The sequence below is a fragment of the Stenella coeruleoalba genome (assembly GCF_951394435.1).
Source record: "Stenella coeruleoalba genome assembly, chromosome: 12".
NCBI classification, from domain to species: Eukaryota; Metazoa; Chordata; class Mammalia; order Artiodactyla; family Delphinidae; genus Stenella; species Stenella coeruleoalba.
Genome location: NC_137158.1, coordinates 52,571,717 through 52,589,707, shown reverse-complemented (window position 1 = coordinate 52,589,707; position 17,991 = coordinate 52,571,717). Strand labels below are relative to the sequence as shown.

At 33.8% G+C, this 17,991-nt stretch overlaps 1 protein-coding gene across 1 annotated transcript in view; it reads left to right on the top strand.

Annotated features, from left to right (window-relative positions):
* TRDN (triadin) overlaps positions 1-17,991 on the top strand; it is a 372,178-nt gene that overhangs the window by 106,379 nt on the left and 247,808 nt on the right. Inside the window, exons 6-8 of the mRNA XM_079939170.1 lie at positions 868-915; positions 4,338-4,397; positions 12,720-12,902. Coding sequence (XP_079795296.1) covers positions 868-915; positions 4,338-4,397; positions 12,720-12,902 — 291 coding nt within the window. The remainder of the gene's footprint in view (positions 1-867; positions 916-4,337; positions 4,398-12,719; positions 12,903-17,991) is intronic.

Sequence of the window (17,991 nt, the reverse complement as noted above, 5' to 3'; positions counted from 1 at the left end):
ATTAGCTTGTTGACATCATAATGATAGGGATGAAGTCTGTCTTGCCTAGCGAAGTCTTTAGCACATAGCTGGTGCTCTTTCTATATTTTCATGTAAATAAATGATAAGTAGGGAGTGTAATATTGGATAGAAGAAGATGGGTAAAAGGAATATTTAATAGGTAGGATTGCAAAAGCTTGGCAAGTGGACAAAAATGAAAAATAAAAGATGAATCCTGGATGAGTCCCAAGTTTCTAGTTTGGATAATTGGAGGTACCATTGATAAGAGCTATGACTGAATTATGGGGAAAGATTATAACTTAAATTTGAGCCCTACTATATTAATTAATTGAATCATAGCTCATATTGAATTAAATTTTGTTTTCTTTGAAAGGGTTTGGTGTCATTCCAGTTTCATTCCAGTATATTTTCAAAACCTACTTGCATGGAAATCTCCTGTAGAAGATAAACATATACTATCTAGGTTGAGTGTTCTTTGCCTCAGGTTCAGAAGATTCTTTCTGTATTTTTGTCTTCACAGTTTTGGTGTTCCTCCAGTATTGAGCTGGGCTTCTTTGGCAGATAGCATAATACATTTTAAAACTTTTCCAATTCATTAAATTGAAGTTAAAGATTTGGAAAAGTTGAGGGGTAGTCTTTGCAATCAGACCTGGTTTTGGTATGAGTTTGTCCTTGGTTATGAAATAAAAATAGAAATTTAAAATATCTATAATTATTTTAACATTTAAACCTGTGTAAAACCTCATGCTAGTTAAAGAAAGATTTCCAAAGGCAGTAGATAAGTTTTTGACATCAAACACTGCCATTCAATCATCTTATCTTTTATTCTTTTTATTTAAATGAAAAATATTGTGTATTTCTTTCCAGTTACACACAAAGAGAAAGACAAAGAAAAAGGAAAACCTGAAAAGAAAGGTATGGAGTTATTCTTATTGTGGTTTTTACTCATTGGTCTGTCACCGTTTGACCATTTCTTCTTTGTGTCCAAACTTAGATGACCATGAATTAATTTTTAAAAATTGTATTATGATAATTTTCCTTAGAATTGAATGTGAAAAGAACAATTTCTTGGTTGAAGGAAATAAAATACTTAAGACTCTCAAACTGTTACCAATTTACTTTCTGGAAATGTATCAGTTTTTCCCCTGGCAATTCTGAGATTGCTTTAGCCAACAATGAGGATATTATTTCAGAAAATAATTGCCTATTTGATAGGTAAGGAAGTGTACTTTATTACCTTAACTTGCATTCTGTGATTATATATTAGACTGGACTTAAAACTGTTTTAGTTTTTATTTGTTTAGAATAAGCAATGCACACTCATTGTTTAACACATAAAGGTACCTTGCAAAAAGCTTTCTCCTGCCTTGCCCACACACTCTGATCCCATTCCTTATCTACCGACACATACACACAGTAAACCGCTTTTATGAGCTCTATGTGCATCTTTTCAGAAATTCATTATGCATTTAGAAGACAATATACATTATTGTCTCTCCCTATTTTTACACAAAATTTAGTCCTATGTTCTGTCTTTATAACAATGTACCCTAGAGATCTTTCCATATCAGTAAATAGATATTTCCCTCATTCTTTTTAAAAAGCTGCATAGTATTTAAATAGAGATATTTTCTTCCACTATATCTTTTAATTGCTTGTTATTTGTAGATTGAGGGATCTGAATGTGATTTTTAGTGATACATATTTCTTGTATAACTCTTCACACTCACTGCCCATTTCTCCTGATGATACATGTATGTGTCATTTGGGTGTACATCACTGATCTGTTACGTTTACAAATATATTTCTTTTTTTTTTTTTTTTTTTTTTTGCGGTACGCGGGCCTCTCACTGTTGTGGCTCCTCCCGTTGTGGAGCACAGGCTTCCGGACGCGCAGGTTCAGCGGCCATGGCTCACGGGCCCAGCCGCTCCGCGGCATGTGGGATCTTCCCAGACCGGGGCACGAACCCACGTCCCCTGTATCAGCAGGCGGACTCTCAACCACTGCGCCACCAGGGAAGCCCTACAAATATATTTCTTATATAGTTAGTTTTGTAGTTAATGTAAGGGTTTCTATCTGTGTGAATAAACATGTGTGAGTGCATATGTGTGATATATGTATGTGTTTTAAGTTCTTAAGTTTTTATGGGGCTAGATATGTTTATATTTTCTTTTGGTATTTTCTGCTCTTGAGTCTTCATCCAAGGATTAATTCAGTAATTACTAATATTCCTCAAGTTTAAAAAATTAGGCTTATATTTCACATTTAACTTTAATTCATCAAAAATCTATTTTAACATATGATGTAAAATAAAGTTCTAACTTAATTTGATTGCTCTTGTTTTAGAATGGATCACATCTAGGATATTTAGGCTAAATTTCAGCTGATTTATGTATCCACAATACACATAACCTACTGAGAAATTTTATTTTGTGAAACATTCCACTTAGCTAGAATGTTTTACAATGCTTAGGAATCAGATGAGTTGAAACATGCTTCATTCTTCCTTATTCTAAACTCACATTTGAAAATATGAATTACATAGTTGTTCTTTTATTAATGTTTATTTTGTGATAATATCCATGAATTTCAATACAGCCATCTTCTTTGTTCTAGAAACAGGTGTCCATTTCCTACCTGCTATTGACTTATATAGAATTATCGGCATCAGGTTCTGTGTACTCTGACTAAATGAAATAATCTGATATTTCTTGTGATTTCTTTCCATCTTTACAATGGCTAAATACTTTTCATTGAAAAATAATTGAGAATTTGTTGCCCCTAAATTATACATTTGAAGGAAATTTGTCCAAATTCAAAAGCAGAAACAAAACACTTGTGTCCTTTTATTTACTGTATACCAATTAAAGGAGTTTGCTTTTTATGAGCTAAGTTATACTGTAGCCCAATGACCTTGAGTGAATTGTGCCCTCCTTCAGCGAATATTGTCCAAACTGTTACTCATAACCCCAAATGGTAGTGGAGATGACTATGGGCCAGGCTGAGAGGTGGAAAGGCTGAAACCCTGGGGGGGAAGGAAACTGCTGTCTTGGTAACTCTGCAGCCGCCATGATCTCATGGACTTCAATTGGACATTGTGCCCTAAGCTTTCTATGAGGCTTACATCATCTTTCCAAAATTCTGGGGAAACCATTCATAGACTGTATTTTAAAAGAATAATTATCTAAATACATATTTTAAGCACATCATTTTCCTTTTATAATACAAGTAAAACTGATTGACATTAGTATTTGTATTATATAGTTAGAGAAATGAAAATAATTAGGGCTCCAATTTTTCACTCTAATAATTTGGCTCTTTCCTTAACCCAACTATTTTAATTAAAATCTCTTATCATTTAATTTTCCATAATTTCTTTAACTCTCATTATTATTCTCTAATAAATACTATGTAAATGTTGAAATATGTATGGTGATTTGGGAAACTACTAAACCGCGCAGTTTAATACATTTGAAATATGAGGATAACCTGCTCATACTGTTTTACTTCTCAGAACTCCTTTACTTAAACCATTAAGAGACACAAGATTTTACTAGTCTATATAAGTAAAATAGAAGTTGATAAAATAAATTTATATTGTTTTATAAACAATTATTGATTATTGTTATTAATCTATTACATAAACAACTAGAAGGTATAATGTTTCAGGTATCATGTGAAGTACCATTCAGTTAAGAAGTTGCACTCAATCAGTAATCTTTGATGGTTACCTTATAACCCATTAGTGGTTCTCAACCATAGGTGCTTCCCTTAGGAAGTATTTGGAAACATTTTGGTTGTTAAAATGTCATTGGAATGACGGGCATTTGGTAAGTGGGGACCAGGGAAGCTAAGCATTTTTTCAGTGCATAAGACAATCCCTCATACTGAGAAATTGTTCCCTAAAAGTCAATTGTGTCCTTGTTGAGACACAGTGTTCTTAATCAAAGCTGTAGTCCTGATAGTTATTTCTTTTAATTGTAAAGACAGTGCTTCCTCCTGATAAAATGATGTATCTTTCAACAAATTCTTATAAAATTACTCTCTCTGTTTGTCTTTCCTGAAAGCTGTTATTCTAAAATTCTACTTAGAATGATAACTTTAAACAGGAGGGTGAGACTAGCTTTCAAAATGCTTTCTAAGTCTTAATGCCAAGTCTTTTAAATTAAGTTTTATACAGTTTTTATTAAATTAATAATATTTTATTCCTGAATTGGGCCCATTAATGTCATCAATCTTCAAACTAGCTTATGATTTTGGTGGCTATAATACTGAAGTAAAGAAAATGCTTGAAATCTATTAAGAGTGTATACTAATATAAAATTTTCTGTTAAAGCAATTCACAAGGAAAAAATTGAGAAAAAAGAAAAACCAGAAACAAAGACAGTGGCAAAAGGTAAATTATACTTTTTACTTTAAAAGATTACATTTTGAGTAACAGGTAGCTGGATGATGGTACGCATTCACCATTTCCTTTACATAAAATTTAATTTGGCCTTACACTTAAAATTTAATATCTAAAAGAATAATAAAACTGAATACTTAAAATAATAGAGCATCTCCAAATGTGAGAAGAAAATGAAGAGCTTTCCCATATGTGGGGGGCAGAATTTTGGTCCCCATTACCTTCATCCCTTGGTGGCATCCCCTGAGCTAGGTTACATTACATGGTGAAAGGAGTTTGAAGAAGTAGTTAAGGTGGATCTGAAATACGGGGATTATCCTGAATTATCCAGGGCTCAGTGTAATCTCGCGAACCTTTAAAAACATAGAGATGGGGCAGAAGAGAAAGATTTGAAGTGTCAGAAGGACTTGGGCCCTCACTACTGGCTTGGAAATTGAGGGAGGTACATGGAAAGTGTGAGAAGGGAATGAATTCTGCCAACATGTTGAGTAAGTGTGGAAGCCAACTCTTCCCCAGAGTATCCAGTAAGAAATGCAGCCCAGCTGACAACTTGATTTTAGCACTGTGGACCCTAAGCAGAAAACCTATTTGAGCCACATTATGGCAAGACTTTTGAACCGTGGAAACCAGAAGATATTAAATGGTTGCTGGGTTAAGCAGCTAAATTTGTGGTAGTTACTATAACAAGAGGAAACCAGTGCAACATATCTGGTTTACAGTTTGGATCAGTATTACACCTTGAATTTAATTTTAGAACACTAAAATTAAGGATTTCTTTTTCCAAGAAGGATAATGCATCAACCTGATCAATATTTTAAGCATTGAGGGCCTTAACTGTCTTGATAATACACCAAAGAAAAAATCAGTTAGAATATCAATGTAATGTTATAAACTTTGGAAGATTACATCAACTAGTTTTTATTCTAAGTTTGTCTACAAATCGTTTGATGTTAGAAAAATACAGGTTCTGATAGTTCAGTCTTATCTACTAAATTCAAATTGCTTCCTCATATTTTATTTATATATATTTTTATTGAAGTATAGTTGATTTATAATATTGTATTAGTTTCAGATATACAGCAAAGCAATTCAGTCATAAATATATAAATATATTTTTCTGATTCTTTTCCATTATAGGTTATTATAAGATATTGACTATAGTTCCCTGTGCTATACTGTAAATCCTTGTTTATCTAGTTTTTATATAGAAAAGTATATCTATTAAATCCATACTCCTAATTTATCCCTCCCCAACTTGCCCTTTAGTAACTATAAGTTTGTTTTCTATGACTGAGTCTGTTTTCTGTTTTATAAATAAGTTCATTTGTATTATTTTTTAGATTCCATATATAAATGTCATACAATATTTGTCTTTTTAATATTTTTATGTTTTAATTTTAATTAAAAAATTTAATGTTTTTTATAGAAGTATAGTTGATTTACAATATTATATTAGTTTCAGGTATACAACATAATGATTCAAAATTTTCATAGATTATATTCCATTTAAAATTATTATAAAATATTGGCTATATTCCTGTATTGTATCCATGTACCTTATTTACTTTACATGTAATGGGTTGTACCTCTTACTCCCCTACTCCTATCTTGCCCCTTTTCCCTTCACTCTCCCAACTGGTAAACTACTAACTTGTTCTCTATATCTGTGAGTGCCCCACGTTTTGTGTTTTTAATGTCATGTTTTACATTTTCATGCTTATACCTTAATCATTTATTGCAGTTATAGATGAATTTATGAGTTTTTTGTCTTTTAATCTTTGTACTAGCTTATTTAAGTGGTTGATCCACAGCCTTTACTATACATTTGCCTTTACTAGTGGGATTTTTCTTTTCCTATAGATTATTATTTCTTGTAGCTTTTTCTTTTCCGCTTAGAGAAGACCCTTCAGTGTTTCTTTTAGGGCCTATTTAGTCTTGATGGACTATTTTAGTTTTTGCTTTTCTGAGAAGTTCTTTATCTTCCTTCAGTTGTAAGTGATAGTCTTGCTGGATAGAATATCCTAGGTTGTAGGTTTTTTACTTTCAGCACTTTAAATATATCAGGTCATTCTCTTCCGGCCTGCAAAGTTTCTGCAGAAAAATCATCTGATAGCCTTATAGGGATTCCCTTGTACGACTCTGTTTTTTTCTTGCTCTTTTAGAATTCTCTATCTTTAATATTTTCCATTTTAATTATGATATGTTTGGATGTTCATCTTCTTTGGGACCCTCTGTGCTTCCTGTACCTGGATATCTGTTTCCTTCTTCAGGTTCAGGAAGTTTTAAGCCATAATGTCCTCAAATACATTTTCGACCCCTTTCTCTCTTCTCCTGGGACCCCTATGATGTGAACACTGGGTTGTTCAATGTTGTCTCAGAGGTCCCTTAAACTGTTCTCATTTTTTTAAATTGTTTTTCTTTTTGCTGTTCTGATGGGGTGATTTCCATTATTTTATTTTCCAGATCTCTTATGCATTCTTCTGTATCACCTAGTCAGCTGTTAATTCCTTCTATTGTGTTTTTCATTTCAGTTATTATATTCTTCAGTTCTGATTGGTTCTTTTTTATATTTTCTAGTTCCTTGCTAAAATTATCATGGTGTTCATCTATTCTTTTCACTAATTCAGTTAGCATTCTTATTACTAATGCTTTGAACTCTTTATCTGGTAATATTTATCTCTGATTCATTTGATGTTTTTTCAGAGTTTTTTTTCTTGTTCCTTCATTTAAAACAAATTCCTCTCTCTTCTGAACTATCTCTATGAAATTAGGTGAAACAGTAACCTATCCCAGTCTTGAAGGGGTGTCTTTATGTGGGAGTGCCCCTATAGTCTGCATGTGCCAAGTGGCTTTGGTGGGAGGGCTGAATCTGACGTGAGCATGAGTCTCATCTTCCCCCATGTTGTGCAGGCAGCTCTCACCGTGGTAGGATGTGGAGCTGGAGACGGAGGGTCTAGGGCCAGAGCCAGGTGTGAGCCTGGACTTCTCCTCTGTTCAGAGGCTAGCACCGCCCTATTGGAGACTGGATCAGGTCCCAAGTTGCTGGAGGAGAAGCCCTGATGTTTGGGACCAAGCTGGCTCTGTTCCCTCTAAGTGTGTGCTCTCCCTGCTCTGGGCATTGGCACCTTCAGCACAGAGCGGAGCAGTGCTGCAGCAAGAGGGGCTGGAGTGTGAACTCAGCATTATTCAGGGTGCAGGCTGGGGTGGCCCCAGCACCCCAGTCAGAATTCTGGTCCACTCCCCATCTGCTGCCTCCATAAGTGCCAGGAATGACTGCTGTCACCCAATTAAGATGAGCCGGCTCTATCCTTTATAACCATGCACTCTCCTCAGCTGTGGCAGCCTTTGCCCTAGGGTAGAACTGCACCACAGAGCAAACTTGGCTAGAGTGGGTGCTCAGCTTAGGCTGGGGCATGAGCTGGGGTAGTCGCTGGAAACCAGCTAGAATCTCAGACAGTTCAGTTTGCTTCCTCTGCTTTGTTTCAGGAGTAAGTGAGCATGTGTGTAGTCTTCCAGAGCAGAGTCTAGGTTTCTTACAGCCCTGCTGTCAGTCCCACTGGTTTTCAAACCAGCTAAGGGGACTGGTACTCCTGGTGTCGGACCCGAGGACTGCGGTGACTGATATGTGTTTCGAACTGCTCGCTCCCCAGGGGGTAATCTGCAAGCCTAGTTAATCCTTTTCCTCTTCTGTGTCCCCTTCTAGAGGTACAGGTCACAACCTAATTGCTTCTCTTCCTACCTGATTTTGTGTGTATCTTTCTTAGAGGTCTGGTTGTAAAAAAGTCTTTCTGCCAGTCTCCAGTTTGTTTTCAGTGAGAATTGCTCCACATGTAGATGTACTTTTGATGTGTTCATGGGGGCAGGTGAGCTCTGTGTCCTCCTACTTGGCCATTTTATCTCCTGCTCTCTCCTCGTATTTTAAAATATAGGTTTTATGTGATCAGTATATTTTAGAAATCTAGTATATTTTCAAGGGTCTAAGCATGTAGATAAAAATTGGAATGTATTTTCAAAATGTAATGTGTTTATCTACACAATGTAAAATAATTAGATATTTGAGGCAGATATATTTTTTACTAAATGTTTCCGTGAGGTAACCAAACATCATTTTATTGAAGTTAAGATGGATGAATTGAAACTTAAAACTAGTAGGGATGTTAGAGATTATCCCAATTAATTACCTAACTTAACAGATGAACAAATTTACTTCTGGGGAGAGAAAACAATTTGTCCAGATTATAAAGCTAGTATGTAATTGAACTAAGACAAAACCCCAAGTGAGTATAAATCAAGTATTCTTTCCAAAGATAATTAAATAAAGTCCTTCAAGCATCCATTATTCCTTTAACAAATATTTACTTAATACTGTATTAATTATTTCTTTATGTGTAAAAACTTACCACAAATTTAGTGGCTGAAATCAACACACATATATTATCTCACAGTTTCTGTGGGCCAAGAATCTGGACATGGCTCAACTCAGTCTTCTGCTTTACAATGTCTCACAAAACTGAGATCAATGTGTTAGACAGGGCTGCAGTCCCATCTGAAGTCTCAGCTGGGGAAGAACTATTTCCAAGTTCATTTAAATGACTGTTGGCAAGATTCACCTCAAGGCCTGTTGCATGAGAGTCTCAGTTCTTCCTGGCTTTTGGCAGGAGACCATCCTCATTTCTTGCCACATGAGTCTCACCAATATTGCTGGCTTCATCAAACCCAGCAAGAGCGAATCAGCTAGCAAGAGAGCAAATTAGCTAGCAAGACAGAAATAACAATCTTATGTAAAGTAATCATGGAAGCCACATACTGTGGGTTAGCAGCAAATTCATAAGCCAGCCCATATTCAAGGGGAGAGGATTATACAAGGGTATGCATACCAGAAGGTGGGAATCGTTAAGGGCCATCATGAGTCAGCCCGGCCTGCTGAAAATCACAAATACTTTAATAAGAATATAAGTGAGAGAGGGAGAGAGAGAGTGAGAGAGAGAAAGTTAAGCAACTGGTAGTTCCTTAATGAATGAGAGTTGAAATGGGTTATTTCCTAACTCCCAAAATGTATAGTATGTTAGTATGTTTATTGGGTAATGCGGTTTCCCTACTTTAAGACATTTTGATTCTGGTTCAGATGCTAACAGTTATTACTAATTCCAAAGTTGGATCAAATATGCTGATGTCATTCTTTTGGTTAGACCATTTGTTTTCCATTTGATAAAAGTCTTAAATTAAGTGTCTTCCTAAACTGAGCTGGGTGATTTGAACATGACAATTCTTTTTGCTTTTTTGTTCCTAAATGAACTCCTAAGTGCAGATGTCACTTAAATTCTTTTTGAGAAAAATCAGGAAAAGTATTTGGTACAAAATTTAAGAACACCTACCCAGTTTGATAAAAATAAATATAAGTTGGGTGTTGCTTTAATTTTATGGTATTTTCCACATTATATCCACATCATTGTTGAGTTCTCACCCATTTTTGTTTAAATGTGAGGCAACATTATCTGTTTCAAAGATGAAGATCACTAAAAATGTCAAAAATAGATAGAGAAAAATTTGTTATTTTTATACTTAAACCCACTGATAAAAATGAATTTGTTTTTTAAAAATAGAATTTGTTTTAGATGTAGTCTTGTGTTTAAGAAAATTACCTTTACTCATTTATAAATTATAATGGCACTAAAAGTAGATCTTAATTTCACATATCTTTAATTTCATAGTACAAAGCTAAGGTTAAATCAACTGCTACCTACAAGAAGTAGCTAGGTGCCATTTAGGGTAACCAAAATAATAATTTCACATATAAAAAGTATAAGCAAAAAAACAGTTGGCAAATTTTCCAGGTTGTTTCAAGCCCATTTCTAAACACATATTTACATATGTAATCTATATGTCAGTATGTTGTACACATGATCTGAACATAGTGAAACAATTACTGTTTTCTCTTCTTGATTGTTCATTCATAAACATGAACAAAATTGTTCATTCATAAACATTTATTCTTTGTTTTCTCTGAAAAAAGCACTGTGTTAGTTGGACATTATGTTGCTACAAAAATGAATAATATAGTTCCTATCCTCAAGTTGCTCTCAGTATGGTAGGGAAGACAGATATGTGAACAGCCATCTGTAATACAAGATAAATAGTAGGGAATAACGTGTACCTAAAAAAAAGTTGAGACAAATTTAATCTCGGGTGAAGAAATGATTAATTCCAATGGCAGAGTCATTTGCTGCATATGAATTGAGCACAAAGGGATTTTATATGTGTGTAAAATATGAAAAACATAGACAGTATAGCTTGGTAATATTTGACATGTGGAAAATACATGAGATATTTTTTAAGAAAGAAAGTAGCCTACTGGAGGAAGAAACTTTTGGAAAGATGCTATGAGAGGAGAAACGATGAAGCCAGATATCAGAGGGTTTTGTGGTTTTGTTTTGTTTTCATATTTTTTTAATTGGGTATCACAGGCTTTTAGTCAGCTCTCCTCCGATAGGAACATTGTCCCGCCAATCTTCAGACCGCTGGCAGCAGGCTCTGAGCCTAGGTCATGCTAGGCTCTCTGGAGGGGTTTGTTAGGTGAACATATGTGGATTGTATGACTCTGAGGTGCTGTTGGCCATCTCAGAGGAACTTTCTCTCCAAGCAGAAATGAATAAATATTTTGGTGTGGGGTCCTGGAATGATGTTGATTTAAAGTCATTTGCACAGAGCTGATGGTTTCAGTCATAGAAATGTATGTGTCTGCTGTAGGAAGGAGCAGAAAGCAGTAAAGGAAACTTAGAAAAGGTTTTAAGGGAGTAGAAGAAAATCCCCAGTTGACTGTAGTCACAGAAGCCACAAAGATGTTGGAAGTTTGTGGGGTAATTGGGTGATGCTTCTATGAGAGTTTTATGGTCAGTAACTTTGGGAAACAGTGTGTAGCATAATCTCCCTCCTTGAAGATTCTTAATGCACTTTAGCTTTGAGAAATTCCATAGTAAAGAAACCAGTTTAGCTTAAGTGTTTCCCAATTTATTTTGATAGAAATATCCCCTACCCCTAACACAGCATCAAGATTTCCCTGCGAAGTTTAGCAGTGCTTTGGGAGGTGTGAGTCCATTCAGTTAAATGCAGCACCACAGGTGATATTGTGGTTTCACAAGCATCAAGCATTAGCATTTTCATTCTTCTCTTTGCAGGACTTCATAATATTATCTTTTCTTAGTCTCAAATCCTAGCTTAGTGTACTAAAGTCAAGAGACTTGATTATAATATTTTCATCAGATTCTTCAACATGAGTCACAATAAAGGCTACCCATTACATGGGCAAATGACATTAGAGGGTCCAACACTATAGTAGACTTACTATGAAGTCTAGTGATTATGTGTGATCCCATAGAATAAATAATGTCCAATATGCAACTTCTATTACAAACACTTTCCACCAATGTGTACTATATTATTATTGCTTTTTTAAAATAATTGAAAGATTCGCAGACTGATTAGTTCATATTCCCAGTTCCCTTCCCCCCAATACATGTAATAATATCAGAATAAAAAATGAATGTATAGAATATATGTATATGTATCATAATTCATATATATTCACATATATGCTAATTTATAGCACTTTCTGTTTTCTAGGATATATTTAAGGGCTTTAAAAGTCACCTGAATTATTATTTTTCAATTAAGATAAGCAGGAGCCAACATCTTAATTTTGCTCTCTTTCCATCGCTTTAAAGTCACATCATTAGAGACTGAATGTCTGAGTTATCCCTTAATGGATTTTATTGTTTTGTTTCTATTAGTCACTACCAGTGCAAATAATTTTACATTTACCTTCATAATAGTTACCTTTAAAAAATATTGTGTTGACAATTCAGTTTCTTGAATGACTTTTAAGATATTTCAGTTGTGGACAAAAATGATCATATCGTTTTAAAAGGTCTCTTATTGGGCTCTTTGGTATGGACATGGCTTTTCACTGAACATGTCTATATATATACTTCCCTCCAGAATCCAAATGCTTCCTTGTTGATATACTTAGTTCCTGACTACCTAAAAAGTAATGTTTTCATGTACAAATTAAGAAAGAGTCCAACTTTCAAGTTAGTTACATTTTTTTAGTAATCTAACATGCCACTTCATAAACTATATAAAAATCAAATGATAGTCACAAGTATTTATGTCAGTGACACAATTGTTTTGTTTTTCTGTTCTCTTTCTTTTAAAAGTGTTCTTAACAACCAATGAAAGATGAAATGCTGCATTGGTTAAATATATATATATATATATATATATATATGTAATTCAACTTTTCTTTAACTCATACAGAAGAGAAGAAAGCTAAGACTAGAGAAAAGACTGAAGAAAAGATTAAAAAGGAAGTGAAAGGTGCAAAACAGGAGAAGGTGAAGCAAACAGCTGCAAAAGTAAAAGAAGCACAGAAAACATCACCTAAGCCCAAAGAGAAGGACAAGAAAGATGCTGCAGTGGTGTCCAAGCATGAACAGAAAGGTAAACATTCAGAGGAGGTGGCCAGAGGTTCTAGGAGAGTATTGGGCAAGAAACAGATGCAGTGAAATTAAAAACTGAAAAAAGACCAAGATCAGACTTTACGTGGGAGTAAAAGACTTGTATAAGTGAATATACCTGAAAGGAAATACAATAATTTGGGAATTAAAATTTGTTTATAGAAATACTAAACTGTGTTCACATATCTAAAGATGCATTTTGAAACATTTTTAAAAGAGGATTTGAGTTAGTATCTGAAGTTATTTAAAGGACACATACTCTGTCCTTTGTGTACTCTTTGAAGAACAGCAATGCAGGAAACTGACAATTCTCAAGGAGTTTATTAAGGGGTGTATGTTCAAATCATATAGAATAAGTATCATAAAAAGTATCCACACATTCCTGTAGCTCTGCAAGAGCATATAATTTAGAATATACATTGAATTATTAAATCCAGTTTGTCCAGTGACTAAATTTATCACCATAGAAAGCTCTGTATCTTACATATTGTGCTGCTTTTCAGTAAGAGTGATGTAAAACTTAACATCCGTACTTCATAGAAATAGAGCATTTACATGGAGGTGGAATGTAAACCTGATATTCTTTAAAGAAAGGTACTTGTAAGCATAAAAGGGTGGAGTTTTAAGAGGTCAGCTGAGGGCTGTATTGTCACACATCTCTGGCCCTTGTTGAATCTTTCCTTCCCTAAATCCACTCCTGGTTCCAAGTTGCTACAGTCCTAAGCTTCCCCACACAGAATGTGGGATTTGCTCTGTATAGACTATTCCTATAAATGTTTTTTAGGGGTGTTGCAAAATAAAATTTGTCCTTATTCTGAGAGTTTTAATAATTTTATTTGAGGGCTAAAATTAAGGAATTGTTTCCATAAGATTTGCATTAAAGAAATTAAAAATATTGTTACTGAGTAAGCTATTTGGACAGTGAAACTGATAATTTTCCCCACTATAAGGTACAAACAAGATATGAAATTTGCAATCTATACTCTTTTTGTTTAAGATTCTACATACAGGTGAAATTATATGGCATTTGTCTTTGCAATTCACTTTTGTATATTATCTTTGAATCACTTTTTCCCCTGAATTCACAAGTAATATTTGGAAACATTGATTTATATGAGGGAAAAGGTGTATTTTTTGAAAATTATTTTAAAAAGGAAAAGAAGGAAGGAAAGAAGAAAGGAAGAGTTTTTTTTGTAGTAATCCACAAAAATTTTAATTTAACTAATTTTCTTTTATTTTAAAGTAATACTGATATTTAAAGCATATGAGTGATTAAATCTTTGGAGCCCAAAAACCTTTCTTCAATTTTAAAGATGATTATATTGCCTTGAATCAATTAAAAATATTAATTATCATCTCTAACAAAGCTGTATGTTATTTATGCAATAATTTGGGTAGGAAAAATATAGTAAATAAAGAGAAAATATTTTGAATGGACTATTTTATTGTGATAGAAGACAGGAAAATTAATCTTCTGATTCACTTATATGCTTATTTAAAATTATTATCAAGATCCTAAAATACTTTGCATTTTAGATTGCCTTTTAAGAAAGAAAATAATCACACAAAAAAGAAAATAATCACATGAAACCAGATTAAACGTACCAAGCATATTTTATTTTTTGTCCATAAATACAGTATGTAAAAATTCATTCCAGTTATATATGGGAGTACCAAAATACTTATCTAGCAACTAGGAATATGAGTACACTTTTGGATGTTCATTTTTAGTATCTTAGTTATTTGGGGGCCATATTTTATTGATGAAGACACATCACTAAAGTATTTCCAAATAATATGTCTGGGTCACATATACTATATTTTATTCCTATCAGTAATCAGTATTGAAGATAGCATTATATTACCTTTCCATTTTCAATCTACTGTTTTCATTTTCATATCAAGAGCTATTTATCTATTAAAAGACATTCAGATATCACTTAGAGTTAAATAAAAGCACAAATGTGATTTTATCAGCTAAACAAATGCATTTGCTAAATTAAGGCTCTCTATTGAGATCTACCATCAATTAGATAAATGTATTATTAGGTAAATAATGAAAATGTTACCTCAAATAGCTGATCAGACACATAAATATGTCATTTTAAAAAATTTAAGCTATGATTTAACAGCATTTGTTTATAAAAAAACCTAATTGCATTATAGTTTTAACTCAAACATGATAAAGACATAGTGCTTTCTAAATAATCTACTTGTGAGGTGACTTTGATTTTGAGACTCTTGTATTGATGATTTAGTAAAATTGTTGAGTTGGTTCTCCTTTAGGCAAGGGATTATTTATTTGCTTAGCTTAAGTTAGACCTAAAGAATTTGACATTCTTTTCCTATAGATTTCTAATAGTTCTTCTTAAATAAATTGCTTCTATAGGTCTTTTATTCACTGGACACAGATTTTTACATGCAGCAATACACTTACTGGCAATTATTTTATTATATAGTATACATGCATATACATTCATATATGGTTATTTTTAACATTGTATATATAAACACTATTTCTACTAAAGCATCAGGAATAAGATTCATATATTTGTACGTGCCTACTGTAAACTTAAACACACTCTAATATATTACCTAATCTGGTTTTTATGGACCATTCTTAATCTGTTTAAATTAGGGTAAGAAGGGTCAGCACGATCAAGCATTGCTCTCTGATTTTCTGATGGTCTCTGGCAAATTTGTGGGGAAGGAAAAAAATCAAACCTCCCCACTGCTATGCTCATTCTTTCTTTTCTTCCTTCTTATTTTTTTTAAAAACTGTTTGTGGCAAGCAGAGAAATTGTAGCTAATGTGAATCTGCCGTAGAGCACCAGACCACATATGCCCCATTCTCATTAGAGGTTTTTTAAAATTTATTTTCTGTTAACATTCTACACCCTGAATGCATTTTCTCTCAGCTGCTACTCCACAGGGAATACCAATAAGGCAGCAGCTGAATGACATCCATCACTGGTCCCTGAGGATCAGGAAGGGGAGAGATGGACAGCATGTGGTATTCCTAGAAAGATGTTCATTAGGGGAAAAAAGTAATAAGAAGTGGTGACGAGATATGAAATTACCTTATGTGAATTATTGTCACATAACAATGAAAGAATGATAGAACAGTTCAGATTTTCTTTAGGAAAAAAATGTCCTGTTTGAATATTTGAGTTGGATTTAAAGAAGCATTTCTTTAAAATGAACTTTCCAGAATCAGGAAGACTTGGTTTTGCTTTATCCTTAGACAGATGAAGCAGACACACTGGGGACTGCCCAACACATACCTGCCTAGAGTTCTTACACATTGTTAAGGTCAACACACAAGACAGGTGGAAATGGACATCCTAATTTAAAATATTTAAAAATTCTTAACTTTGGGAATTCCCTGGTGGTCCAGTGGTTAGGACTCCATGCTTCTACTGCAAGAGGCACGGGTACTATCCCTGGTGGGAGAATTAAGATCCTGCATGCCTGTGGTGCAGCCAAAAAAGAAAATTCTTAACTTTAAATTTTGTAAAAATACTCTCTATCTTCCTATTGATATGTTGGTGCCATTAGAATGCAACTTCACAGCATTATTTAAATATAAAAGAAACCTCCTACGTGGTGTAACTCAATTTTCTAGATTAAAAATATTAACCTTCTTTGAGTTCTTAAGAGATTTTCTTTTTTAAATTGGAAACTTGTAGGACTACTGGTGCATTAATTAAACAAATGACTTTGGATCCAGAAAATATTGGTACAAGAAATATAAGCATTTTACTTTGGTAATAATTTGGTAATAGCATCATTACACTCTTAGCATTCAGTTAAAGAAGAATCTCTGAAGCATGAAGATTTTAATTAATTCAATAAACTATTCCACATGTTATGTATATAAACATTCTATCACAGCTTGGGGCAGAGCACAATATTTCATTTTGGGGTATAGTCCAAACCCTTCAAATTTCAAGAAGTCCCTGCATTCTAAACTTCTAAGGTACATACTTTCTCCATTGCTGTTGCTGAGGGCTATGATACCACTAGAAACGTTGTGAGAAAAGAAATTTTGAGCAATTTTAGATCAATGATTCTGAAAGTGTGGTCTAATCTGATTCCTCTGGGGAGTCGGTCAAAAATGCATATTCCTAGGGTCCAGACCCATCGAATTGTAAGGTTTTTTTTTGCATGACTAGGCCAAAAAATCTGCATTTTAACAAATTCCTCATCTTTTTGATATTTAAATTGCCCTTTGAGAACTACTTCTAGAGTTGTAGGAAGGGCACATCTAAAATGATCAGTCACATTAACTACTGAAACAAAGGAGAAAGCCTGCTGATTTTAGGAAGTCCTCCTTGCCCAACCTCAAGTTTGCCATTTAAGGGAAATACAGTTTTTCATCTTAGAGTCAAATGGCTCATTCTACAATTTTGCTAAGGAAAAGGTTTATGCCCAGAAAAGAGAAAATACTCTCTACCTTCATCTTCTCTCCTGTATCATAGGATTCCCAGGTCCTGGGATCAGAAACCCCTGTTATAACTGCCAGTACACTGAGGAGCAAATAAATTCTTGGGCTGATCTGAGAACTAACTCCCTCCCACTCCCCACCTCACACGTGGGGAAGTGAGACCCAATTCAACAATCAGAATCCATGCAAATTTTTGAAATTAATGAGTTTTGGCCTACTCATTTAGGTACTAATGAAAAGAATTATATTTTTACACCTTCTGCAATAAGTACATTTTTTTCAAAGGTGGAGTCTCATAATAAAATGGATTACTCTAAAAATATTGTAAATACTCTAAAAACAATGAGGTTTACAAAAATCCTTGTGTGTGTATTTATATAATAACAGGTTTTGTTATTTCATAGGTTTGATATACATAATTTAAAGCACTTAAGGGTATGTCATGTTGTATAAATTCAATAAACTCTCTTGATCCTAAAGCTGCCTTTGGATTTATTGAATTAATAAGATGCCTATTTAGAAACATTTAACTGTAAATCATTTTGAACAAGATTCATTTAATAATCTGCAAGCTTTAAAGAAGATACGGTAAAGCTTATAGAATGATTCATCAACTGAAATTTGG